The sequence below is a fragment of the Maylandia zebra genome, linkage group LG17 (genome assembly GCF_041146795.1).
Source record: "Maylandia zebra isolate NMK-2024a linkage group LG17, Mzebra_GT3a, whole genome shotgun sequence".
Classification (NCBI taxonomy): Eukaryota; Metazoa; Chordata; class Actinopteri; order Cichliformes; family Cichlidae; genus Maylandia; species Maylandia zebra.
In genome coordinates this window covers 32,445,533-32,472,512 of record NC_135183.1, presented here as the reverse complement: position 1 = coordinate 32,472,512, position 26,980 = coordinate 32,445,533, and the positions used below count along the sequence as shown (strand labels likewise).

At 40.4% G+C, this 26,980-nt stretch overlaps 1 protein-coding gene and 1 non-coding gene across 2 annotated transcripts in view; one reads left to right on the top strand and one right to left on the bottom strand.

The window, feature by feature from the left end:
• The first annotated feature begins 227 nt into the window (after nucleotides 1–227).
• The window catches only part of pdzrn4 (PDZ domain containing ring finger 4), a 44,709-nt gene continuing 17,956 nt past the window's right edge, over nucleotides 228–26,980 (top strand). The window contains exons 1-2 of the mRNA XM_004560872.2: nucleotides 228–358; nucleotides 497–726. Coding sequence (XP_004560929.1) covers nucleotides 658–726 — 69 coding nt within the window. The 5' untranslated portion in view covers nucleotides 228–358; nucleotides 497–657. The remainder of the gene's footprint in view (nucleotides 359–496; nucleotides 727–26,980) is intronic.
• Nucleotides 18,999–19,071, bottom strand: trnak-cuu (transfer RNA lysine (anticodon CUU)). The gene has a single exon. It is a non-coding gene; the product is annotated as a tRNA-Lys (tRNA).

Here is a 26,980-nt window from a genome sequence, read left to right as displayed (position 1 = left end):
ACGCATGCATGCAGCCTGTCCTTTCCTTTGCTTACACGCAACAGCACTGATGTTCAGAATCTGACTCTTCCCAAGATAAGAGCAGTCCCCTCCTCTCTTTTTCTCCCAGCCCCCTTCTCCTTAAACAGCCAATGAGGATGCCATCTATTCATGAGGTGGAGTAGGAGCAGCCATGTGTAGGCAGCCTGCCACAGGAGGAGGTGTGACTCCATGAGCCAAAAGTGTGTGTATGCACAAGAGTGTGCTCACACTGAGAGAGGAGGTGGTGGAGTATAGAGAGTGGAGGGAGAGAGTGTATGTAGGCATGCAAGTGAGACTCCAGGGAAGGAGTGACAGGCAAAGAGGGGAAGAAAGCCAGGTGCGTTTCACTCATCTAATTACTGCTTCACACAACACAAAAACACTTACAAACACACACTCACTTCACAAACTGAAGGTAGTACTTCCAGAGCCTGCGTTGAAACAGTGAATTGAAACACGTGTGTGGTGTGCTCAGAGCGACAGAGGGGATCTCTGAGGATACACGGATGAGAAAGAGGTGTGGGGGAGCCAAGGAAGAGGAGCCCGAGTGTGTATCGCCCAAGGGGGAGTTCATACACACCGCAGACAGCACACACACTCCAGCGGGCACTCGGCACTGTTTCCCTGACAACTAGAATGGGCTGCAATTTGTGCACCTTGCAGAAACGGGAGGAACACTACAAACTGCTCTACGAGATCGCACAGGTAAGTGAGACTTGAAGGAGAGTGCGCTGGCGGCAGCGGAATAATCATTGCCATAAAGTTAATGACAAGCAAAGGTGACATTGTTAATGACGGTGTTTTAAAGGGATCGGGGTCAGGGTGAAACAAAAAAAACCTCAACAACGAGGATAAACTCAGAAAATTGAGAGCAAATCTAAGAAGGGGGGTATAGGAAAGAAGCCGGGTTGAGTGGGAAACCCGGAGGAGAAGAAAAAAGACAGGGTGCATGAGAGAGATGCACAAAAATGAGTTTCTTTCAAGCAAACAGGCAAAGAGCCAGTGGGTATATATGTGTGTGTGTCTGTGTCTGTGTGTGTATTTCTTTACTCCATCAAAGTGAGTGAAGCTAGTTATTTCTCCTCAGTAGCAGGAGATGTGAGAACAAGTTCAGCTCTTCTTCCCGAGCTGGCTCCGGGGGAATTCATCACATCTCCTCTGACTGTGACTGTCTAGAAGCAATACAGTTCAAAGCACAGCCAGCAAATGTGTTCTGCTGTTTTCCTTTGTGTTGTTTGTCAGAAATGGACTTCTGTGACCTAACATATGATGGGATTTTTTCCTGTCTGCTGTCATGTTAAAAAAAAAAGGAATTGTTCCAATTTAATGCTCAAGTGAAAGTCCTAAAATATAGAGTGAGAAATAAAACACATGATTAAGAAATTTTAGATACTAATGATGACGGAAACCCTGCATTACTGTAAAATGTGGTGAATGAGTAACTTGTTATATTGTACAGTGCTTGGCTGGTGGGGTGAATCTGCTGAGGAAAAACATATAGCCAAAAATAAATATTTTCTTTGACTCATTTCAGCAGGTTTCAGGTGTTTAAGACAACTTTAAACAGCAAGTGAAGGTTGGATAACCTTGTAATTTTCAGTTGCACACTTTACATCACTGGGAGGAAACACATGTTCTGGATCATCTCTTTTGTCGGGAACAGTGCTGGCAAACATCGGGCCAAAATTCATTCATCATTTAGTATCTTATACTGTTACAGACAGCAGCGAAACTAGATACAGCATGATGAGACTGAGCAGTGTTGTTGCACGCCAGTTCCTTTTGCTATGTAAAATATACTGTAATCATATACTATCATCCAAAGTGTCAATCTGGAAAATAAATAAATAAATAAATAAATAAAAAAAATAAAAAATAAAAAAAAATAAATAAATATATATATATATATATATATATATATATATATATATATATATATATATATATATATATATATGTACATGTGGGGTTCATACTTTAAATGTCAGCTTGTTGTCACTTAGTTGATGTTAATGATGTTTAATGACGACAAGGCAGCCGTAGGCGTCTTTGTTATGACCTCTCTAAAATGGAACAAATATACTGTCATTAACGTAACTTTCCACCACCGCATGATGCTGCTTTTATGAGCCTTATTCACAGCGCTGCAATCTCAAGCTCGTTATGCTTTCAAACTAAATGCCCCCATGCTTTTAATGAGGCGGTGGATGTTTGCGTTGTCTGCCTGGGTGGAGTGCAAGAAAATTGGTCACGTCAATTTAAGAGAAACTCTAGGAGGTTGCGGCTGCTTTTGTAGGAAACTGTTAATGGACTTGCACATACTTGCCAAAACAAAAGGCGTAGCTGTGATATGTTGGAACACTGAATGCAGTCAGTGCAGTCAGGATGTAGTCAGCAAAATTATAAGATTATGAGTATACAAGCATTTAAATCATACCCAGTTGCTGTCTTAAATGTGTTTATATTTTTAGATTAGAGGATTGATGTCACTCTAAAGTTGCCAAGCAATGTGGTGAGCGGAGCCCATATAAAGCAGCAGTCCCAAACCCCCGAGTTGTTTGGTACCGGTCCGTGAGAGTTGAGGCTCAGGTGTGAAATTCATGGTTTTCAGGGTTTTTATTGGTTTTTAGCATTATTTTTTTAAATAATTTTTAGCGTTAACTTGGTTTCCCTGGGTCTTTTCCCGTGTGTTATGAATAAATCTTCTTTTTTTTTATACCGGTACTGGTTTTATTTTGTTATATTTATCACCTTAAAGGCTGGTCTGTGAAAATATTGTCGGACATAAACCGGTCCATGGCGCAAAAAGGTTGGGGACCCCTGATATAAAGTAAATCAGGTGACTAGGGATTAAATTGCAATGGGTGGGACTAAAGCAACTACCAATGAGAGTGCAGGATACCGCTGATTGACATGTGACCTGATAGTACATATGTTACAGAGTTACCCAGGTTAGCCCTGCGACAGACCTGGAAGGATAGATGGATACTTAGGCAACCAGATACTGAAATGTCCACAAGCAACTCCTTTCAAGGCAACGCAGGATGAGCGTGGACGTAGCATAATGCTTTCATAAAAAATCTAGCTGGAGTCTGGTTCCATGCACAGATAACACCATCATCTCTAAAACTCTAAATTCATGTACACAACAAATAAGAGCAATATTATTTGTTTCCATGTGCTTCCACTGCTCTTTGCTGCTAGCAAAATAGCTGCGGTCTTAAAAACCTGTAAGAACAGTAAATTGCCAATAAAAGATGGACATCAACATCGTGACATCATGGTTTATGGAGAACCATTTAACCCTTTAATGCCCGAATGATGAAATAATTGCCAAAAGATTTCTGGGGGTTGAAGGGGGGAAAAAAAATCACACTGATGATATAGAAGTTTTAAAAACCAAAAATCCTTGAAGCCACAAAAAGCCCTGAAGTTGAAGTTTAGTATGAGGTACAGAATGTTACTCTTCTTTGCAGTCAGAAGGTAACCATGTCTGGCCATTAAAAAACTATCAGGTTTAAAGCCCGATGTAGGCTTGTTGTACACCTCACGATCTTTAAATTTCTTTTCAGAAGAAATTTCAAAAAGGAAAACTCCACAATTTCTTTTCTTCCTGTTTCAAATTCTTCTCCTGCAGTATTAATCCTGATATGGAGGGCTTTTTTCTGAGTGGCGACACCTATTGTTCATAAGATGACTGCAGTAAGTCTGGTGTGCCATCAAGTACCAACATAAATGATGAAGGGCTATGGTGACCATATGCCGATGATTTAACCAAGCCTGGTTTAGACCACCTTTCCTTCACTTTTAGGCCCAAAAGCTATATCTATCTTTATACGTCTACATTATAGACATGACATCATTCTGTTTGGCATAAGAGCAAATGCAACTCACTGATTATTACTGTTTTATATGACACAGATGCATTCATCCAAATGTCAGCAAGAGAACAAAAATGCATGTCTCCCAACCCTTTTTTTTTCGATTTGCAGTCTAGGACTGCACCACTTTCACTTTTCAAAAGGTTGGCATTGCTATGAATTAGCTTTCGAATGGCACCAAAAGTAAAATAAAAGAGAATAAGCCCACAGAACAGATAAATAAAGCATTTTTTAAAGTTAGAGCAAATGTAATATAAATCACGCAATTTGCATGGGGATTGGCTGGAACTAACACAAAAAGAAACCCCCATGCTTCCCTCCTATTTCAGCATCACACTATTGCCTAGGTCCTGGCACCATGGCAGATGTCCAAGAGTAATATAAGCCCCCCCCCCCCCCCCCCCCCCCCACCCCCTTACTGTTAAACGCTCGGTGGTGTGCATGTGACAGTCGGCGGACACCTACAGTCCTCATTACCAGTGTGAAAGAAAGTGGAGGAAGAGAAAGATAGAGGGCTCACCAGGCAGTAAGTGTGTCAGTATGACTTTGTACCAAAACTTGAGGCTGAGGGGATTCTGCAAATCCAGAGAGACTCCTCAACAATCCCACTGTCTCTCCTCCTTTTATCATTCCAGACTCATTTCTTCTCCTTCCTATTTCATACTTCTCCTCTTCTGTAACCTTCATTAGTCCCGCTCTCCCTCTGACTGGCTCCCTCTCAGCAATCTGTTTCTCCCCTCTCTCATTTTACTTTGGCACATGCACAGCGCTGCAGACTTTAAATGTGTTTCTGTTCTGTTTTACTTCCAACAGTGCTACCCAACAGGACACCACCTGCTCATTAAACAAGTGAAAAACTGAAGGATGCTTATAAGGTAGCTAAAGTGGGGCTTGGAACAGGTTCATAGTGTTACTGGACTCGTGTTTTGCATGAGTATTTTTGAAGATGTTGCGGTGCTATGTGTGTTGCACTTTTCATATTTAGTGGCCCTCTAGGTGGCTTTTGATTTTATTATTCAATTCAACTCGGTGTTTTTACATATATGCTCAAAATCACAAAAACAGTGATCTCTGGGTGTTTTATTTTGTAAGGTAACAGTGGGAAGGAAAAACACCCTTTTAAGAGGAAGAAACCTCTGGCAGAAACAAGCTTGGGGAGGGGCAGGGAGTGTGGGGAGGAAGACAGGACAAACAAAACACTGTGGAAGAGAGCCAGAGATCAATTATAGCTAATTTTTATTATGGAATAATGCTGTATAAACACATAGTCATTGAAAAAAGGCAACATTACTCCTACTGCAGTGTAATTAATAAAGGATTTTAGGGTCACCCGATCCAGCTCCAACTAATTTCTTTTGTCGTAGGATGTGTGAGTAACTATTAGTTTTGTTCATTAACTTTCTCTTAATTCAGATCCGGAAAGATGCTTACAAATCTTAGTGGACCAGCTCAAAAAAAAAAAGGTATTTGATGCTATGACTTCAACCTTAGGGAGATAAGTATGATCAGTTAAAGAACTGGTTATGCTAGTTTTAACTCTCTCTACTCCTTGAAAGTCTACTAGTAGTATTTAAGTTGTATTTCAAGCCTGTGCATTAGAAGTTAGTGAGGGTGGGCTCTGGCTACACAACTACACTACAAAAAAGCCCCAGAAACTATTCTAAGGTTGTCAAACCACATCTTTACTGATATACACTGATGTGTATCCATTAAGAGTACAGGGGAGACTGTGAAATGTCATCTTTATGGGGGAAAGAGTTAAAGGTCTAATAATAACTTCCTTTCTTATAAGAAGTTAGGAGTTAGATTGCCAGCTAGGTCACCAATTATGTCTGTTACTACAACACCAAGCCCATACAACCACAATCTCCTGGTGTGACAGAGCCTTTAGGGACTATGCGGACGAAACACTTACAAAATAGATTGTAGCTATTTTGAAGTTATGGTAATGGCTTGCCCCTGAAAATGGTCATATTGTATAGTACATGGGAACAGAGGACTTCAGAACATTTCATTTAAAAAAAAATACATAATAGAGCATTTTAAAGGCCAATTCCAGATTTCAGCCTGCAGGCTTTGCTGCTGTGTGCTACACCAGTGGCTATCTGTGTTCAGACAGCTGCACTTTTCTGACAGGACTGCTGGCTGCTCGACCCCAGCTGCCCAGCGGCCGTTGGGAGATTTATGACTTTCGTCAGACAATTTACAATTCAGTGTTTCATTTGTAATTTTGTGCATGAGTGTGTCTGCACTCTCCCGCCACAGGACTCCATTCACTATGTTGCAAATGCCATTCTGCGAATTTTGCTTGTGGCTGTGTTAAATCGTTCTAAAGCCTCTGGCCTTCAGACTCTCATAGGGCCTGTGCGCTTTGTGCTTTTAGTTGTAGCAAAGTCAGCACTATTTTACCAGACAATACTGACTGTGTGTGTGTATATATATATATATATATATATATATATATATATATATATATATATATAATATACACACACACACATATATGATGCAACAGCCATTTGCAACCTAGTGCATTATTCCCTCATCTACATAATCCAAGAGTGTTTGCAGATACACTCCTGCTGTGTAAACCCTCTAAATAGATGTACATATTGTACATAGTCCTGCAAATTTAACTAACCTGCCTTTTTTTGTTTTGCTTTCTTTGTCCCACCCTGTGATTGTGTATTCCACCCTAATTTCCACCTGTATTTTTATCACTCAGTCTTCCTTGTGTGTATTTATAGCCTCACGTCTTCCTCCGGCCTTTGTCAGCTTGCCTGGTGTTCCTGCCTTTTTCCTTGCCTGGCTTTGTTGATCTCACTGTTTGTCACTGTTCTTTGTGCTTACTTTTTGTTTTCATTTTGGATTTTGCCGTACCTTATCCCAGCTTTTGTGTTTTCCTGGATTCTTGATCAGGCCCTACTAAAGACTCCTTTTATTTTCTCAACATGCCTGTCTGCGTGTTTACATTTTGAGCCTTTTTTGAACTGTAAAGCACAAACCAAGTAGTTTGTATTGTTTTCAATTGTATTTGCACACAGAGATGACGTACAGACATGAGCAGGATACAAAACTCAAAAAGTCACCTGTGATTTCATTCAATGAAGAACATTCAGCCCATTATTTTATTTCAGTCCAGTGTAATGAGACACTTAACTTCTGTCAGTGCGCCCCAGGGCAGCTGTGGCTACAATGTAGCTTGCCATTGCCAGTGTGTGAATGTGTGTGTGAATGGGTGAATGACTGAATGTAGTGTAAAGCGCTATGAGGTCCTTAGAGACTGAGTAAAGCGCTATACAAATGCAGGCCATTTACCATTTACCATTCTAATGGCTGATACACGTGTATTTCTATTTGCCACTAAACAAGAAAATCTATAAGAGTGCATTCTGGCAAGAAAATAGTAAAGGTTAATTAAAATTACAGTTAAAACAGCTAAGTATAGTTAAAGTGCGGTTTGGATTAGTTAAAAACAAAGAAAAAACAGTCTTGTAGATTAGATGCTATTTTGTGAACTGTGCATGCCATTGTTTTTCCTTTATTGATACTGCACTCTTGAACCTGTAAAATAACATGGGGCAGTTACTCTGCATGAGTGCCTTCATTTAAAATAATTACACCCAGCAAACACCCCTGAACTGAAGGTTCTGTGGTGCAAAAGCAAGCCTGCAACAAACGTAGTCAGAAGGTCACTTTGCTTCAAAGAGTGATCCAGACAAACCCACTTTTACAAAGCAAGAAATATTGTTCATATTATTGTAATAAACAAAGCAAAATGTATTTTCTCATATAACACATCTCTGACTGACAACTCATGAGGTCATGAGATGGTTGTAATCAGACAACCAGTCGGGGAATACTCATTTTTTCCAGTAACCAGTAATTACTAGTTGGTAACTGGTACCAGTGGGCTTATGTAAAAGGAGCCTTAGGTAAAATTCTGAATATTAAAGGTCACAAGCACAAGTCCAGTACACAGTGAGCAAGATGTTTTCTTTGTTTTCTTTTGCCTGAACTGATAAAAAGAACTACTACTAAAAATAATACTAGAAAGTCCAGTCAGGCAGTGATGTAGAATCACAGATATTGGCACTTTTTTTCTTTTGGGAACCTAAATGTTTGCTGAGCACTGGTATAATAAATAAGCTAGAAAAACAGATGATGCCACTGAGCAGTAAATAGTCATTCAGAAAAGCCTTTTAACAACAGAGAGAAGCAGTACAGTATGTGAGGCTTCCATACCGTTCACACCCTTGTTATCGCACTTCATCGTCTCGGTTATAGCACCTTGAAGTTACATTTGTCCATTTCCCCTATTTTTTAACTAGGGCAGCCTTTTTTGCAGGCACACCCTCCAGAGACAGATGCTGTGCCTCATGTCCAGCCTGTTAGACAGCATGAAGGGGGCTACATATTCACCCCTTTCCTCCTGCCACCACCTATGGTATCCAGCGAGTGCCACAGAGCAAGCGAGGGTGTGGTCAGACCCACACAGCCGTCACCTCCATATGGCCAAATCCGACCTCAACCGTGACTTCATCCCGCCGGTGTTGCCTGCGAGGTCGGAGCTTCTTCTCAACCAGTGTAGCGATGTTCATAGGTGAACATGATCAATGAAGTTGCACTAGGTGGAATACACATAACATAGAGGTCTGGGATTTACTAAAAGGTGGCATCGGTGATGAATGTAATCTTCTGCTGCCAGGCTTCAACTTTTATTGATGTGTTTGGGCCAATAAATGAGTCCCAGAGGAAGAAAACAGTTTCCTTATCAGAGGAGCACAACACACATGCTTCTTTTGTCTATATCTGTCTCCTTGATGGGATTTCGAGCTTTCGCAGGAAAGTATCGGCTGAACTGACCTTTCCATTTTTTTTCTTGCATTTTTTGGGCCCAACAAGTTGTCTGTCTGACTGTGTGGGTCACTGAGTTTGACCTTTCCACCTGTGACTGTAATTCCACTTGACAAGTCTTTCTCTCTCTCAAACACACACACACATGCACAGTTATGTGCACTTGCTGTGTGTAGTCAGAAAAAGAGAGGTCTCTGTGCTGAATCAGTGTGTACCTGCAGGATTGACAGCTTTTATGATCTGTCAAATTAATTAGCATGACTTGTATTTCCAAAAAAACAAACAAAAAAACACGTTAATCTAGTATTATGGAAATGAACTCTGCTGCTAAAGACAGATCATCTGGTGTCTTCCATCATGGTTATAGTTGCTCATTGGTGCACAGCATGGTGATAATACCACATGATTTAGAGGTGCATATGGCCTCGTCGCTGGCGCTGTGGGTAGCACGTCTTCTGGTCGCCGGCCAAAAGTGGAAACAGGAAACGGGCGATCATTCAGTGCCAGTTTAATACAGTAAACAGCGTCCTTGTGTCGCACGAGAAACAAATGAAATAGGTGGGATATCTTTGATAATAAATACAAGTATGTGTGTCTGTGTGTGAAGCTTAGCAGATTGTGGTGGACTGAAGCATAAGCGCATTTAATGTTCCTTTTTCTTTCTTTGTGCATCTGTGAGCAAACATGCTTTTGTCCCTGTGTTTGTGTCTGAGGGGGAGTCACAAAGTCAGGGGAAGACAGGTCCAGTGTGTGTGGTGGGGGAGGTTGCGGGGGCAGTAAGAGTTGTCGTTTCGCACCACCGGCCAACAATCTCCCCCTGTGTTGGCTCTGATAAGCCCAGGATGAAAGCCCTTTCTGCGGGCAGAGTGACACTCCTCGCCTCCCTCCCCCTGCAGCCCCTCCAGACGAGGCAAAGAACGCACACATGACTCGCGTACACCCAACTACACAGCACGGAGGTAGATATGCCTATTTGCGTATCACACAAGCAGAATCGCAGAGGCCATCCATTCACCAGCTTTACTGCGTTTGTTCCCCTCCATTTTCACGACTGTGTAAAAATGTCATTCAAGCCCTCAGCATCTGACAAGAGGACTTATCAGTTGTTATCAGCCTTTCCCTGATTACCATACTCACTGATCAGCCAAGTGGCCTGGACAAGATAGAGGGAAAAAAGGGTGAGGTGGAGGTAAAATTGGAAGGGAAAAGCCAGCATGAGAGAGAATGAGGCAATTGAAAGCAAGGAAATGTGAGTTGTCCATCAATAAGTCTCCAAATTCTCCTGATTTTTTCCCTTGTTAACCTCGCCCTCTCCAAAACACAAAGTGTCACCCTCGTCCTCCCCCCATCACTTATCAGTCACCAGACACTGTTTCAAGTCCGTTCCGTTTGGCTGCTCCTGTCTGTCTTTTTGCCTGTTTGTCGCTGTCTTTCTATCCGACTCATTAATACACTCTGGCATAACCCCACCGTCGGAGGTGGCATGGATTTTCTGTAGACCCTGGAAGGAAGAAGATAGCAGTGGAAGACACAGAGGCAGCCTGTCATTCACGTGTGGCACAGAGAGCCAGTAATTTTGTCTAGTCTCAGTGTGTGTGTGTGTGTGTGTGTGTGTGTGTGTGTGTGTGTGTGTGTGTGTGTGTGTGTGTGTGTGTGTGTGTGCTGTCAGCCAATGACTGTTATACAGTCTGAAGTCAACCTTGTGCCAGAATAACCCAATAATACACCTTATGGCCACACGCTGCAGGCTATGTTTTGTCAGGTTAGACAGATGTTATGACGAACCATCTGGAGCTGTTATGGATATGTTGCAGGCGTTTGCTCCTACACACTGCTGAGAAAAATGCACACATACGCGTGAAATATGCAGAAAATACTCCTCCAGACACTCGGCTGTCACAGCAAGGGGGGGGCACTGAAACACAACTTCTGAGACATAAAAACCTCACAACCTCCATGTTAGTGTAAAATCTCTCTCGGTCTTTGGAGAAGTTCATTGGCAGAGAAGGTGTGATTCTCATCTGAGACCAAATTTAAGTCATACTTTTAATAGTCAAACATCCTCTTTTTTCCCTTTAATTTCATTGCCGGGAATTTCTCAAGCTTGCGGGATCATAATATCCACTGCAATGTTTTTCTTTCACGGCCTCCGTGTCGTCTGCTTGGCAGCATGGTGTCTGCATGTGTCTCGAAGACGCTGTTAGCGGTGTGCTTAAAAATGCAAATGGACTGTTATTGTTTCACAGTCAAGTGCGTTTTGAACCCACGGGGTGTATCCAAGGTCCAGGTGGTCTAGAGGGAGATTAGGTTACAGCTGGGAGATGGTGTTGAATTCCCACTTAACCAACTCGGGTTTAGGAGTCATTAGGCCCATTCAGAGCCTGGCATCGAGTCCAGTTACAGATAGAATAACACTAAACCATCTGCATAGTGGGGGGGTGTAACCATAAGCCTTATGCTGAGATGGGAAATGCCCTCTGGATGGCAGAGTGGCTGAAGCTCTGCTGTTGTTGTTGTTGTTGTTTGTTTGTGCGAATATATATTAAGAGGTGCTTGTTGTGATTAGGGAATGTGTGTCAACCAGTCTCACCAGCTTTTGTGCTGTAATACAAACCAACTCTCTGTACAGTTAAAGGCTTGTGAAAAAAGTGAAAAACAGTTCACTACATCTGCTGTTATTGCAATGACAGATAGAAACCTGAGGATGTTACGATGACCTTTTTCCCAAGACGTCCAGTGATATGAAACAGAAACTTGTATCTGTAGAAACTGTGATAGCTAGGCATGACTAGGCACCCAAAGCCCACTTGACTGTTAACTCCGGATCTTTCAGTCGTATCACTTGGTCTTAATCAGTTGAAAGCTTGTTTTTATTGTCATTGAGAGTAAATAAACTTAAGTAGAGACTGTCTTGTAAAAGGATGTTACCAAGATCTTTGAAAAGATGTTGATTATTTTTGGAAAAATACAGCACTGTGGAAAAGTCTTGAGCCACCCCTCATTTCTTCATATTGTACTTGAGGGGGTGGGATATAGTTGTACATAGGAAATACACCAGGAAAAATGAAGATACATTATATAAGGCCAAAACAAAATTTAAACAGTTCTAATAAATTTGAAAGTCAATATTTGGTATGACCACCTCGTTTCTTCAACACAGCCCGAGTTCTCTTAGGCAGCTGTCTTCTTCAAATGAATCTATGATTGATAAATGGTAAATGATAAACGCTGGTTTTTATATATAGCACCTTTCTACTCTTCCTGAGCCCTCAAAATGCTTTATACAAAATGCCTCATTTACACGAGCATTTTATTCAGTGCTTCATAAGTTTTACACTCCAATGGATGCACTGAGGAGAAACTTGGGGTTAGTGTTCACCACCCGAGTATATTTGGCATGCAAACTGGAGCAGGCAGGAATTGAACCACCAGCCTTGCAAATTGCAGATGATCTGTTCTACCTCCTTACTACATCCACCCTGAAAGTGAGTTGCATTGTGTGCTTTTCTATCCATGATGCTTTTATTGCATTGAGATCACTGTCATGCTGGAAACTGAAGCCTTCATGAATCAGATGCTTTCCAGGTGGTATGACATGGTGAATTGTAGTCTGATGGTACTTATCTTCCTAATTCCATCAATATTGACAAGTTCCCCACTACCCCTTGGAGAAATGTAGCATCACAGTGTTTTCTAATTTTTTTTAAGTACACAGCATGTCGAAATATGCATGCTAATAGCTAATAGCTCTTTGGCACCTTGCTGGTACAGAAATACTATTTTACGCTGTCAAACTGTGTTAGCGTTAGCATTTTTTATAGATTTAACAAACGAAATGTGAACAACTGGTGTTTTTGCAGCAGGCTTCTAATGACAAGGTGTCTAAAGATCTAAAGATACACAGAAAACTGGGTTGTTTTTTTTTGTTAAGTTGTTCATTATAGACACAACACTAATTCATCTCTTATTCATAGATCAGCATTAAGTGGCTTAACAAACAAAAAGCCTTTTGAAAATGGTCAAGTGCAAGGACTGGACTGAAAATCAGTGAAAAAGCTGAAGTCAATGAAAGACCAGTTTAAAAATTCCAATAAAATTGTTCTTTTTGAAAGGAAAAAATACAAGAAAGTGAAAGGTGAGTCAAGCTTTTTTCACAGTACTGTATAGGTCCACAAACTACACCAGGGGTGTCAAACGTATGGGCCACAGGCCGGAAATAGGCCACCAAAGGTTCAAATCCAGCGTGCTGGAGAAGGAAGGCATCAATTTTGGATTTTTACACCAGGACGCTCATCATGATAGAGGCTGTCCTAGTGCTTAATTTCATCCGAGCATTAGCCACCGTTTAACCACTTAGAGACAACATATGCATGAATTTTAGCATTAGGTTAAAGGAACTGTGTTTCCAGTGTGTTTAGTTCAGCTCCTCTAAAGCTGATGATCAAGGCTCATGTTGTGGATGCACTTCTTCATGCAGGATACTAGAAAGCAACCCTATAAGTAATAACAGCTTTCACAACAGACCCCTTGTTGGGGAGAGCGGCCTTAAAAAACATTTTTCACTCTCTGTAGGAAAAATAACACAAAGCAACCCAGTTTGTGCCAAGAGCTGCATTGTTCAAACAACTGCTTTTGTACCTTTGAAACAAATATAATATTTCACACAGCTACAGCAAGCCCTTTTCAGGCCAGGTCATAGATCATTTAAGGCATGACCTGTGCTGTAGCCGTTCTTGTGAGGAGAGATAAACAACATGGAGCAAAAAGATGAGCGAATGTGTTCTTACTCAGTGAGCCATCATTGTTACAACATGCTTCACTGCCTTGTTATTTAGAAACTCATATGAATCAGATATGCAACACATTTTGAGAAACAATGATCTGATTTAGCGAGTCAGTTTGAAATTCGGCACAGCCCCGGCCACTAATCATCATCCGCCTTATATTATGTTGGTGGCAAACGTGATTAGATATTCACTCAGTCATATTGCAGACGTACACTCTACTGCCTGAAATGGTGAATACAGTTTAAGCCTTGATTAAGCTGGGTCGAATGAGGGGTAAATTGCACCACAGTGCGTCTCTCACTTAACTAACCAGCCATGCTTTTGGATGGAAGTATTTTTCATTGCTGGAAGGAGCTCTTCTCGCCCGCTCACAGCTAGTGAAGTGTGAAGTCGTTTTTCTTCCCCACCAAAGGGCGGACCGAGCGAGCTTCATGTGATGAATAATGCTAATGTGTTAGGTGCTTCCAGTGTGCATAAACATGCATCACTTTAAAATGAAATAGGCTAAAATTCGGTAGGAGGAGGGAAAATGTTAAGTTCACACTCTAGGCTTCTTTAGAGGAAAGAAAAAGACTTAATTTTATGCAAAAAGCAGCACATAAATCTTTGATTTTTACTGCTCCCCAGTAAAATGTTTTTACTTCCCAAGCTTTAACACTTTTGCTAATTATGCCCTCTGCATCCAGCTTCCTTCTTTTTGGGCTTTTTTTTTTTTTTTTTTTTTGCCTTCAACCACATTTTTGCCCATGTGAATAACTAAGACTCACAGCAAGTCTGCTTCAGTAATGATGCCTACTTCCTGAACATCTCATATTTTATTTAAACATACATACATCACAAACGTCATGGCAAAACAAATATTAAATATCTTGTTGTTAATCGCCAATCAATTAACAAATGATGTTGATATTTTCTTCTGCAAAATCCTGCAGAAAAATCTATGTTAGTTGGGTAGATGTTTGTCACTACTTGCTTCAGTTCAACAAGAGGCTAATTTCCGACAGATGTCACAGTCAGCCTTGGATTTCTCTGTGTCTCTTAGCTGATAATGAATATGGTGTCAGTTCCTTGAACCTGTTAAAACCCTAACAATGTTTCTGTATGGCTAACCCATAGCTATGGGGTTGAGTACACACAAGACAATAAAAACAAAAGGGTCCTCGAATGGAACGTGGCCACACTTAAAGGTATGAGGCTGGACAAGTTCTAATTATTTCTTATCCCACATCATTTTTTGAATACTATACATTACATCCTTTAATCCTTAAAAAAAAATAATAACACTCATAATACTTAGAAGACTTAATATTTACTAGTTTCCCTAGTAAAAGTGAGAATCATAACAAAAACAGTGGTTATTGTTCAGTTTATAGAAGAAATTGTCATGGTCCTGGGCCATGTGGGCCCAGTATTCTTAGTTTTCATGCATTTTTGTATTTTGTTCCTTATTTAGGCCATGTTTTCTGAGTTGCCCTGTTGTGTTGTTCCCTAAGTGTTTTCCCTTCATGGCTCTTCCCCTCTGTGTGCCCTCTATGTATTGATGAGCCCTCTCTCCCCTTGTGGTTGTTTCATGTTTCCCCAGCCCGTTATGTCGGTGTTTTCCCCGTGCTCTCTCTCCTCCTGTCGGAACCTCTGCCTCTACATGTCATGTTCAGTCCACCCCGCCCTGTCTCGTTATGGTTATCTGTGTCACCTGTGTTCCCCGTGTGTTCCCACTTTCCTCGTTAACCCTCTGTGTATTTCTGTCTGCGTCTTCCTCTGTTCGGCGTCGCGTTCTCCCTCATGTTGTGTGGATCTCCCTGTGTCTCTCTGCGTATGTTAGTTTACTTTTCCCAGTTTAGTTTTGTATTTCCTATGTTCTGCCATTCCAGCATTAAAGCTGTGATTTTGAGTTCATCCCCGTGTCTGTGAGTTTTGCTATTGGGTCCTTCTCCTGCCTGCCACACAACGTATCATGACAGAAATGAGTCGACATTGGTTTAGGAGAAATGATTTGCCTGGTTTATGATTAATGCCATAAATATTAAAGTAGAAATGCTGTAATCTGATGACTTGTTTTGCTATTTGAAAAGGGCTTTCAAGGATAAAATTGTGCAAGAAAACGAGGCCATCTTCTTCTTTCCAGCTGCTTCTTTCATGGGTTGCTCCAGCAGATCATCTGCCAGCATCTCACCCTAGCCCCTGCATCTTGTTTTGTCTCACCAACCCCTCTGCTTGTCCTCCTTCACTACATCCACAAACCTTTTCTGTGATCTTCCTCGTTTCCTTCAAAATCTTCAAAATGTGGCTGGGTTTGCATGGTATTTAGTAACTAAGTGAAATCCAGACTCAACCTTTTCTAAATTTCAAAATTATGCACATACAGGAGTGTTGTTACATTTTCTCATACAGAAGTGTTACATGTAACCTCTTTGTGAACTCAACCGTCTGGATGAATTATTAGGGTCTAATCGGTGACCCCGAGAGCCTAATTCAAACTCATTGCTAGTACGTATCAAGGGGCTGGAGGAAGGGGCGCTCTATTGTTAAGCTCGGCTCGCTGGCTGTTGTTTTAATGGCAGATGAGAGATTAATGGCGATCTAATGGCTGTGGGGAGGACTCAGAGCAACAATAGAGTCCTGCTACAGTGCAGCCCCGAGTACATTAGCCAGTCAGAACAGCTATCTGCTATAAACACACACGCGTGAAATGCACACATGAAACTATTCACTTATTCTCCAGGCACCCAGACACATTCATATGTACAGATACACGAGTGAAAAGGATTCACACCGCATTTATTGATTTGTCAGTAAAGAAGTTTTGCAGTCATCCATCATCAGCGCATCCCATCTCATCACGAGCAAAACAAACAGAGCTAATTCTCAACCCGGCAACCCCCCAGTGTGACAAAAGGAGGCTAATTTATGCATTGGCGACATGGTGTGCGGGGAATAGGAGCGTGGCAGTGGGGTTGGATGCTCACTCTTGGATCGTGGTAATTGTGATTTGGTTGCTAGGATGTTGAGGGTAATGAATGTCTTGTTGATGCAGTTTGTAATAACCCGTGCCATCCCTGGCTGCTTGAGGACACAGAGCCTATTAGTTAAACACAGACACATTGGCCCTGCCATGATGTATGAGCCCACCATCTAGAAGGCATTAGTCATTTTATGAGAGAAAATAAAGCAAACTGCCAGGTTAGAGTAGGTGCTGAATAAGAAGCAAACCTCTTGACTCTTGCCACTAGCTTTTTTTAATCATCAGGTAGAAACTGAATGAAAGTATCTTTTAATTGAAGCTGAAATAGCCTGGATTGTCTCAGGGATGATACAGCAGGAGGCTGTTTTTTGAAACTGTAGCTCACACTCTGTCTTATGAATAAAATATTTTTTCCCCCAAAACGCACAAAATAAGGCAAATCATGTTTCATTCTAAGGCTGAACCAGTAAGAAGGATCTGTATTCATGAAGCCTAATTGAAAGGAAGCCCGTCTTGCATATAGAAGTGGTACAAAGAGCAGGAAATGAGATGGTTCTTAATGCATTCCCTGACAGATGATAACCTCTGATTTCCCCCCACTTACATCAGAAAACTGCTGCTTGGGATGACAGTCACAAGTCAACACTCTCTGATGTCTGCGTGCATGTTTTACTGCTGGTGTTGGTACACCGGGGTAGGAAAAGATAGACGTGTGGAGCGAGAGAGGAGAAAACCCTTGAAATACTCGAAAAAAGAACAAAAACAGAAACACAGAGATATGCGGCATCTGTTTATAGCAACTTCGGCTATATAGAATCTATTTTTAACCTTTTAAATCAAATTGAAATGGGTTATATGTCGACAAAAAGACGGGAAAAATACCTAGACTACAAGATAAAGAAAATCAGTCCACTGAAAAGAATTTAACAAATAAAAGTACTGATTATATCATATCAGCCATTATAAATAAAACAGAAGCAAACAACTGCTGTCAGTATTGTATTAACAGTAGGGAGAAATTGTGTGAAACCATCAACAAGTACAATCAAAAGAATATAGAGTACCATACAAATTGTGTACGAGACGACTGATGACAAAAGTTTGTAGGATTTTTTTCTTAAAGCTGAATATGATATAAACACAATCCTTTTGTAAGTGGATTTTCTGAACTATTTCTTTATATTCATCCTCCATAGCTGCTCGTCAGTGGTCAAGTGCTATTCGTGACAGTGGGGCTGTAAAAAGATGTCCACTAATGCTCATGTTGACAGATTTGTGACCCTGTTATTTTTTTGTTTTGTTTTTGTGAGCAGCATTAAACTTGAAATCCTCTCTAAATGACAGTAAATCACAAAGGTATTCAACACCCTTAAAAACTAATTTAGCGTGCACTGATGAGGTGCATATTTGAAAAAGGTAACACCCTATCCTTCGAAATGTATCTGTATATGTAAAATCTGTATGCGAGGATAAAGCTACTAACACACTGGAAGCGATTTCCTCTTCTCTTTGAAGTTGACGGCTTGTCGCTTGCGGACAGTCTATGTTTCAGTTGCCAAGGTAACCTTCTAATGTGTTTACTACAAGGTCATATGCTATTCTTCACAATCATTGGTAGTCACGTCAGTCGATCACCTGGAAGTAGAGAAAAGTTTATCTTAAGCCCCGCCCACTTCCTGTTGCCTGCACTTTTTTGCCTATAGTTGTCTTAAAGCCTAATTTGTCTGTTCAGCAGGAAACGCACTCTACCTACAGAGAAAACTCCAATCATATGACCCCCTATGAGCAAGCACTTAGCGACAGTGGGAAGGAAAAACTCCCTTTTAACAGGAAGAAACCTCCAACAGAACCAGGCTCAGGGAGGGGCAGCCATGATCAGCTGGCGTTGAAGGGAGGGAGACAGAATTTTTGCTACAGAAAAAAACGAAGAAAAGTGTAGACTGCAGCTCATGTCTCTGCTTTTTGTGCCATATTTATTTACTGTTTGTTTTGATGCTTCTCCCCGTTCCCAGTGAACTCCACTCATGCTCCTTGTCCTATACTTGCCCATTTATCAACCAATCAGCATTCAGCAGATGCATATGGGAGGTGTACTTGGTGAAAACCCCACTCTGCTCAATGGCCAAATGAAAATGTATACGGGAGCGGACACATTTACGGAACCTTAAATTACGCTTCGCAGAATGTCATTCACTTCCTATGGTCACCACATCACTGTGAAATGCTTCCAGTTTGGATGTAGCTTAAGATTCTTGGTTTCTGTTTGTCAACTGAGCTGAATTAACCAATCTTATTGGAGCAGACTTTAGAGCAGAAAAAGATCCTGTCAAGAGAAGGTGGAAATGCAAAAACAAAACCATCAGAAAAAGAATACTTTGGAGAATCTCTGAGGAAGTTACGTAAAGAATTCGCAGCAGTGAACTAAATGGTTTTTTTGAGATTACAAGGGAAAGATGGACCAAACTCTATCTTCTGTACTTAAAACAGCTTCCCCCAACATGGGGATCGAACCCACGACCCGGAGATTAAGAGTCTCATGCTCTATCGACTGAGCTAGCCAGGCTACACCTGCAAACCATTACCAACACTTTCCAAGCGCACTAAGATCCACATGGCTCCAAGTGATGTAAATTTGTGAGAGGGAAGGTCTGTGCAGACATCCCTGTGCCCATCAGTTTTTCTGAGTGTGCAGACTTGTCTGCGGAGACTTTACATTATACCCTTACAACTGTGCAAGTGCCCCAGGCAGCAGATATACACCAGGATTAACTACAACATCCTTCATGTCTCCAGTTGTCCTTGCCAGTGTCCACAACAGATTGTAATCAAAGGTTAAGTCATCAAGATATGGTTGAAAGATTCCTAGATTGTATAGTTTTTCACAAAATAAATATTACCACAGTTTGTGAAGTCTACAAACTCAGATATGTGCTGAGTTTTGATCCTTACTGGCTTCTTAATGTTTAAAAATGCTAATCAATGCATTTAAAAAAGAAAAAAAAACTTGGAACAGAAAAGGAAAAATAAGAAACTGTCTTTTAACTGTCCAAACAAACATGACAGCATATCTTCAGAGCAGAAAACGACATCTTGTTTAAGCACACTTGAGAGGTGACCATGACCCACGTTGAAGGGTTTTCAGTGCAGGATAAGTAGTTGAAGGACAAAAAAACAGCCTGTTACTTTCAGCGATTATCATTAAACAGAGACACACGGAAAACGCCAACTTCTGTAGTTTCAGACCATTTAAAGGACACTCCGCTGTAGCAACATTTCCACCATTTGCTCCCTGTGAGGCTAAGCTCCAGCAGCAACAAGCCAGCGTTGTGAAGAGTGTTTCCTTGAGGAAACACAGTCTAATCTTCAGCGCACAGGCACTGTGATGTGGAAGGGAGTGACCTGAGCGAGCTACTTAACATCCGTCCCCACAGCAGCTTTTTAATCTGTTTTTCATGTTGTCATGCCATCTTCCTCGAGCAGAACTAATTGGTTGTTTTCGCCTGTTATGCAGGAGCCAACATAGAAAAAAAAAATCACTGAAGGACACTTGTAACAACTTGAACGCACACTCACAGGACACGGATGCGATCGCAGGTGCAGACAAGTCCAAGTGGGAATTGCTTGACTCAGTTCGACAAGTAAGGGTCCTAATAAAAGCATTTAGTGAACTCTTAGCTTATCACACACACACACAAAATGCCCCCCGCCCCCTTCCCGGTCTGCCTCCCCGTCTGATTTGCATTTTGGTTAACACTCTAATTGCCTCTCATTAAATACCTTGTCACTTTGATTAATTGGTGTGATACAGAAATGTAAAACAGCAGAGCGGTACAATGCATAGTGAACAGTTTCTGATTGGAAAAGACGAACAAGCCCATCTAAAAAAAAAAAAAAAAAAAAAGCACCGGGACAATAAACAAAGTAAGTAAGTTTTTTTTAAAGAATCTGATTTATCCTGAGCTTCTCCTTCTGAAAAAAGGCCGTGCTCTAAATGTTTCAAACCTGAATTGTTTCTGGTTTGGATCAGTGCAACAATACACATTCATCTCTCCATGGACAGCTATTAAGGTGACTATAAGCATGTTAAGGTGCCCTTGAGCGCATCCCCAGCTGCTACAGTTGGTCACAAGCCAAAACAATTGGCCTGAGTTGATAGGAGTAAGCCATTAAAAACATGCTTGCCATTTCTAAACAATCAAACATAAAGTTTCCTTTTGTTAGTTGCTTAGACTGAATTAATGATAATAAAGATGGTGGAACAGTTGATAGTTGGGTGATAAGTTTGACTTTAACACACTCTGCAGTCACTCAGTGAGAAAGTGTGAGCCTGCTTTCATTACCTGACCACAAAGGCTAAGATCACTGAAAAAATTCCTGCTGTGACAGAGAAACAGAAAATACCTTGGAGCCAAAATATGAGGACCACTCATCCAAACGCCTTCACCCTCGCCAGCACACTTACCAAGTGTGAAGTAGATTGCATGAACAGTGCATGGTGAAGGACAGACACACAAACGCACAGGGACTTCCTCTCTTACATTTATTTTGCTAACAAAAGAGCTACGTGCTCAGACAATATTCTCTAATTAAAAATAGGTTAAAAATAATCACAGTAAAACTCATCTACTTCAGAGAGTCATCGCACTCGGCTTGAAGTTGGCTGTGACCGGGGTGCATTTGAACTTAAGCCGCTCTGTCACGTCTAAAAGCTATACAGATTCTCTAATGGCTTTAAAGTGGCAGCTTTTGCATGCTTGTTTTTTCTTTTCTTACTTCAGGGCACTTTAAAAGTTTCAAGGAAACTAAACTTGACCATTTAAAGCTCAACTGCTTGGTTTTTCATATCACATAAAAAGGCACTCACGCTTTGAAAAAACTGAAGATCACTTGATCAACAAAAGATCGCTTGCGATTGGTTTTGAATTTGAGAGAAGATAGTATGTCTTATAGTCAGGCAAGAAAGCAGTGTTGTATTAACCATGTCTGTCAAGGAGAATCGTGAACAGCAAATCATAATCTCCATTTTTAAACTGATATTAATCATTGTAAGAATTGTGTTCTAGTTTAACCAAATTAAAACCTGAAGCAGTTTACAAATTCTACAGCTAAATGCAGTTAACTGTTAACAGGTTCACTTCCAGGCTAAACCTCCAAGTGTATCATATCTCATACATACATTTTTGAGTCCTCTACATTATTTATGTGAATTTTTCTATTCCTGAAAAATCCGATGTATGCATACAGACACATGTATTGCTACAATCATTAATTATGATTGCAATTAAATTAAAGTAAAGATACCAGCTTCCCAAAATTTGAATTTACAGGCAATTATTTCATGGTTCAGGCTTTACAGGGATAACTAACCATAGCCTGTATATAAAAGATGGATGTGGCTTGACTGGAAAAAGCTCCATGTGCTTAGTAAACTCTTCTTGAACGAGATCTTATTTAATACAGCATGGAATTTCTTTTTCAATTCATTAACCATTCAATCCCAACCAGTTGCAGCAAATGGCTGCCCCTTCCGAGCCTAAACGTCTGACAGACGTTTCTTCCTGTTTAAATGGGTTTTTTCCATCCTACTTTCCCACAAGTGACAGTTCATCCCCAGATTGTTGGTCTTCAAAATATAAAGTGCTTTGAGGTTACTGTCGTTTTGATTTGGCCCTACATAAATAAAATTGGATTAAAAGGGTTAGGGTGCATAAGCAGTGGACTTGACTGAAAAGCTGTACGAGCGTGCAGGGATGCCGAGTTTCTCAGTAAAATGCGCTTGTAACATCTGATTTCAACAGATTAAAATAGCGAAACCAGTAAGTGGTCTAAGGTTGTTTATAAAAAATGGATGTAGCCAATCTATGTATCTGAGGCTTTGTGAAACAAGTCTATATAATGTAAACCTTTAGATGATAATATAAATCAAGGCTTTAGAAAGGCTGATTCAAATAAAGCTTTATTTAATCCCACTCAGATTTGTTCTCCTAGTTTTCCCTGGCTGTTTGTCATACATGCATCACATCTTATTCAGTTGGCCGAGCATATAGCTCACCAGTTGAACAGCCTGTCACTCAAATGTATGAAACCATGAGCTTCTTTGCTTCTGCAGCACTAGGAGATATTGCATGTGTTTTATTATTGACTTTTATTATTGAAATGAGACATTTGACAGTGGGCCCTCTCGAATCATCTCAATACAACAAAAGAAGAAAGAGAAATGAGATTTGGCAGATTACCAGGGCACACCACCTGCGTTTCCTTATTCATCACAATATAACAATTTCCATGAATGTAAAAGCAGTCTTGCATGCATTCAGCTTAGGTTCACAAAAATTGCGATTATGATCTGATAAAAAAAACAAAACAAAACAAAGCAAAAGAAAGAAAAAGAAAATACTGCTGGTGTTGAGCTTGCATCTCTTCAGGGGCAGATGAGGTCAGGGTTGAATAAATGGAGGGGGGTTCTGTTCAGGAGCTTATTGTTTCGTGGCCCATTGTGTACTTATTCAGTAGAAGATGCTGGTATTATTCAGTCAAACGTGCTTGCAGCAGCCATATCGTAGTGCTGTTTAAAGTCTGTCTGGAGCTAATGTAATGCTGGAATTGTGTGTGTGCATGTCTTCTCTGTGTGTTGGCTTCCATTTGCTCACAATGACACCATATCTGTCAGATTTAGCTGTGAGGCTGAGTGCTTTCCATCTTATCTCTGTGCAGCAAACACAACCATTCAAAAGTACAGCTAGACGCAAGCTCACCCATAGAAACATTTGCTGTTATCGCTTGGCTTTTCTTATCTCTCCTATTGGATTTCAAAAGAGGAAACAACATTTAACCATCTTAGTGGCTAACTGATAAAACCTTTTGACACTTTTAAAAGGTGACCAGACATATAGAGAATATTAAATGCTTTAGGCCAGATGCTGTGCTACTTTCAGCCCGCTCTCAAGACATATAACAATCATTTCTTCATCATGGTCCACTAGTAACCCTTCATAGGCAATGGTGTGTGAAATGCCTGCATCAAAGGCAGCAAAATATTACAGAGAGCTTGGAAGTGAGGCTTGATAGTACCAAATTCTTTCTAGTCATTAAAGTAAAATATCAAAGCAAATTTTAACATTTCAGACTTGACAAAGAAAGGGACAGCTTACTTGGACTAAAGTAAGTCTAGGATAACACTGATATTCAATTCAATTCAGTTTTTGTTAATTAGCATCAAATCATAACAACTGAAAAGGCACTTTGTAATGTAAGGTAAAAACTACAATAACATGAGAGAAAAACCCCAAATGAGCAAGCACTTGGTGACAGCGGGAAGGAAAAACTTCCTTTTAAAAAGAAGAAACTTACAGCAAAACCAGGCTCGGGCCATGTGCCGTGACTGATTGAGGGTGATTGAAGGAAGACAGGAAGGGAGAAAATGCCTTGTTGGTGTTAGAGAAGAATGGCCAGACTACTTTCAGCTGATAGGAAGGTAACAGTTATTTAAATAACCACGCAAAAGATCATCATGCCTACGCCTAAAACAGCAGAACTCCACATTGGGTGCCACCCTTATCAGCTAAAAACAGGAAACTTGGACAAAAACAGAAAATAGAAAAATGTTGCCTGTTCTGATGATTCTTGATTTGGATGTTAGCATCAGAATTTAGTGTAAACAACATTAAAGCATGGATTCATCTTGCCTTTTATGGGCGTTTCAGGCTGCTACTGGTGGTGTAATGATGTGGCGGATATTTTCTTGGTATACTTTAGACCCCTTAGTACCAACTAGACGTATTTTTAGGCACCACACCATACCTTAGTATTGTTGCTAACCAGGTCCATTCCTTTGAGGTCAAAGTGTAGCTCTCCTGATGACTGCTTTTAGCAGGACCATATGCCATGTCACAAAGCTCAATTGGTTTCTTGCACTTTGCTGAATCTATGTCATCAAGAATTAAGACAGTTCTGGAGACAAAAGGGGACCCATTGATAGCGAGACGTATCTGCTGGTCCAACCTATCTGGGAAGACAGCACTAGCTAAAGATAAGCTAAGCTACATTTTCTTTACTAATTACAATTACTCAAAAATCTGTATTGATGCTGTAATGTGTTAAGACATCAGTTTGTTATAGCTACAGACAACAGATAATTTCAAGCATACTTTATATAAAAAGTACATATTAAAGATATCTTACTAATTACCTAACTATTGCAGAATTAGCAGCAGTAGCAGCATCTGCTACTCTATAGAATTTGTTTGGCACTGTTAAGCTCCCTTTAAATAAATAATTTAGATATTATATTAGAAATTAGATATACAGATATCTTGATATGTTATTTTAATTCAATTTTAAGTTTTGAAACTTTATTTTTTCTATTCATAAAATGAAGTTTGGAAAATGGTAAACCTTAAGTACAACTATAAAACGGTCAAACAGTAGGCTTTTGATACTTATTCGACTTACTGATCGTCTTATTGCCAACACTACGCTCGCTGAACACCTAAAGAAACACAACATGAACTACAGTATACAAAATTCATTCCACTCCAGGTGTAGCAGACCGCTTTGGACCTCGACCTTTCGGGAAGAATGTTTGGACAGAAAAGAAGCTTTAGTTTAAGTCTACTGGGAATGCTTTTTATTGGCAATGATAACCTTTAACTTCAGAAGTATATGAAGGCTCTGCTTAGATTGTTGGTTCATTACAGCTGTCCCCATGGGCCCCCTTGAACTGATGCTATTTTTAACACCCTCTTGGAGCTTCTGCGGGTCATATAGATGATGCAATGCTGTAATATTGTCTCTTTGTCACCTTGGTCACAGGAGCATGCTTCAGTAATGAGAAAGGGATCTTGTCATCAAAATGGAATTACTTCTTCATATTGATGGAATCTGCACGCCTATATATATGTCTTAATACACCTAGTGCTTATGGATGCACTGCTCCCATATATGCTTATTCACACCCCCACACACATACAGATAGAAAGGTAGATGCTGTGACTTAATTAAATTCACAAGTTAAAAACGCATCAACAGCAGGGAGCTGCAAACACGCAAGAAAAAGAAATACATAAATTTACTTTGTGACTCAGAAAATGTCTCCACAGTCCACATCTTAATTGTCTCAAAGCTTTAAAACATTTTTCGAACTTGTCTGCATCTCTTTATCTCCTCATTTGTGGCTTAATTATCCCAAAAGCCATAGATTTAATGCATATGATCTTCAAAATGCGCAATTCACAAGCACTTGCAGACAAACACACATGCACGTAAAACCTACACGTTCTGAGTCATTATCCCCGGTCTTTGTCACATCTGCTGGCTATTAATCTCGCCCATTTACCTCCTCAATAGTCAGGTTGAATAGAGGAACAACAGCAGGTAAACACGCCGGCAGGTGTACCCGAACAAACAGTTTCGGCCTTACAGAGCATTCCTACTGATTGGAGATTAATGTGCCCATCTGGACCTCATTAGAACTTAAATATGTGATGAAACTTTCTCGACACGTTCTTTAGGATGAGCATAAACAGAGTAAACTGGGACTTTTCAGTTACAGGTTTTGATTTCAAAGGTGTAGTTGCCAGGATTTGGTGTGTAATGATGAACTTGTGTTAGTCCTAAAAACAGCAACAAATGTCACATATGAGTGCAACATAATAGCAAAAACCAGTTGTACAAAACACAGATTTTGCTGCTAATGAGCACTTCCCAGAGGGTCGGTTGTCTGACCAATGCTAAATGTCAGCACAGGTCAAAATTCTGTAGGTCAATTCTGTAAAAGTGTTAAGGTGACATTGAGCTCATTAAAGAAATAGGTACATAAGAATATACAGAAACTGTAGTGACTTGACTGGATCAACTGGAGGACCATACGTTGTTTCTGTGTTTCATTTATTTAGGCTTATAACAATTCTCCAGATCCACAGATCGGTTCATGCTTTGGTTTATCTTTAAAGGAGATCTTTACACTGTTTACACTCCAAGTTAAAGCACAAACATGTCCACCCATAGGGTAGAATCACGACACTTTGGTAATGAATTTTTACCAGCATATCTGTTCTCAGTTGCTTCTCCTGTGGCTCAACATTTTCTGATCTTGCGATTTAAGTAAGTGCTACTTGCTAAAACTGGTGCTCCCAGTGGGGTGAAGTCTACTCACTCCACTTTGCTCATTTCCCTAAATCATTATTATTATTCTGCATCTGCATCTAATGGGCCTAATGGTTGGGATTCAGAGTAAATAATGCATCTGAGTTAGACTGATTTGCAGAAGAACATGAGGCAAAACTGCTCATTAAAGCATGCTTAGGGAGTATTCTCAAAAGCATTCTCTGTATTTTCTAGTACAGTCTCTGTGGATTTACTACCAGTTGAAAGGTTAGCACATTTTTGAATAACTGGTCAACAGTTAAAATGTTTGAACCTGCTGGGAAAAGTGTGCTGCGTTGTTAAAAAAAAACAAAACAGGAGAGTGCTAT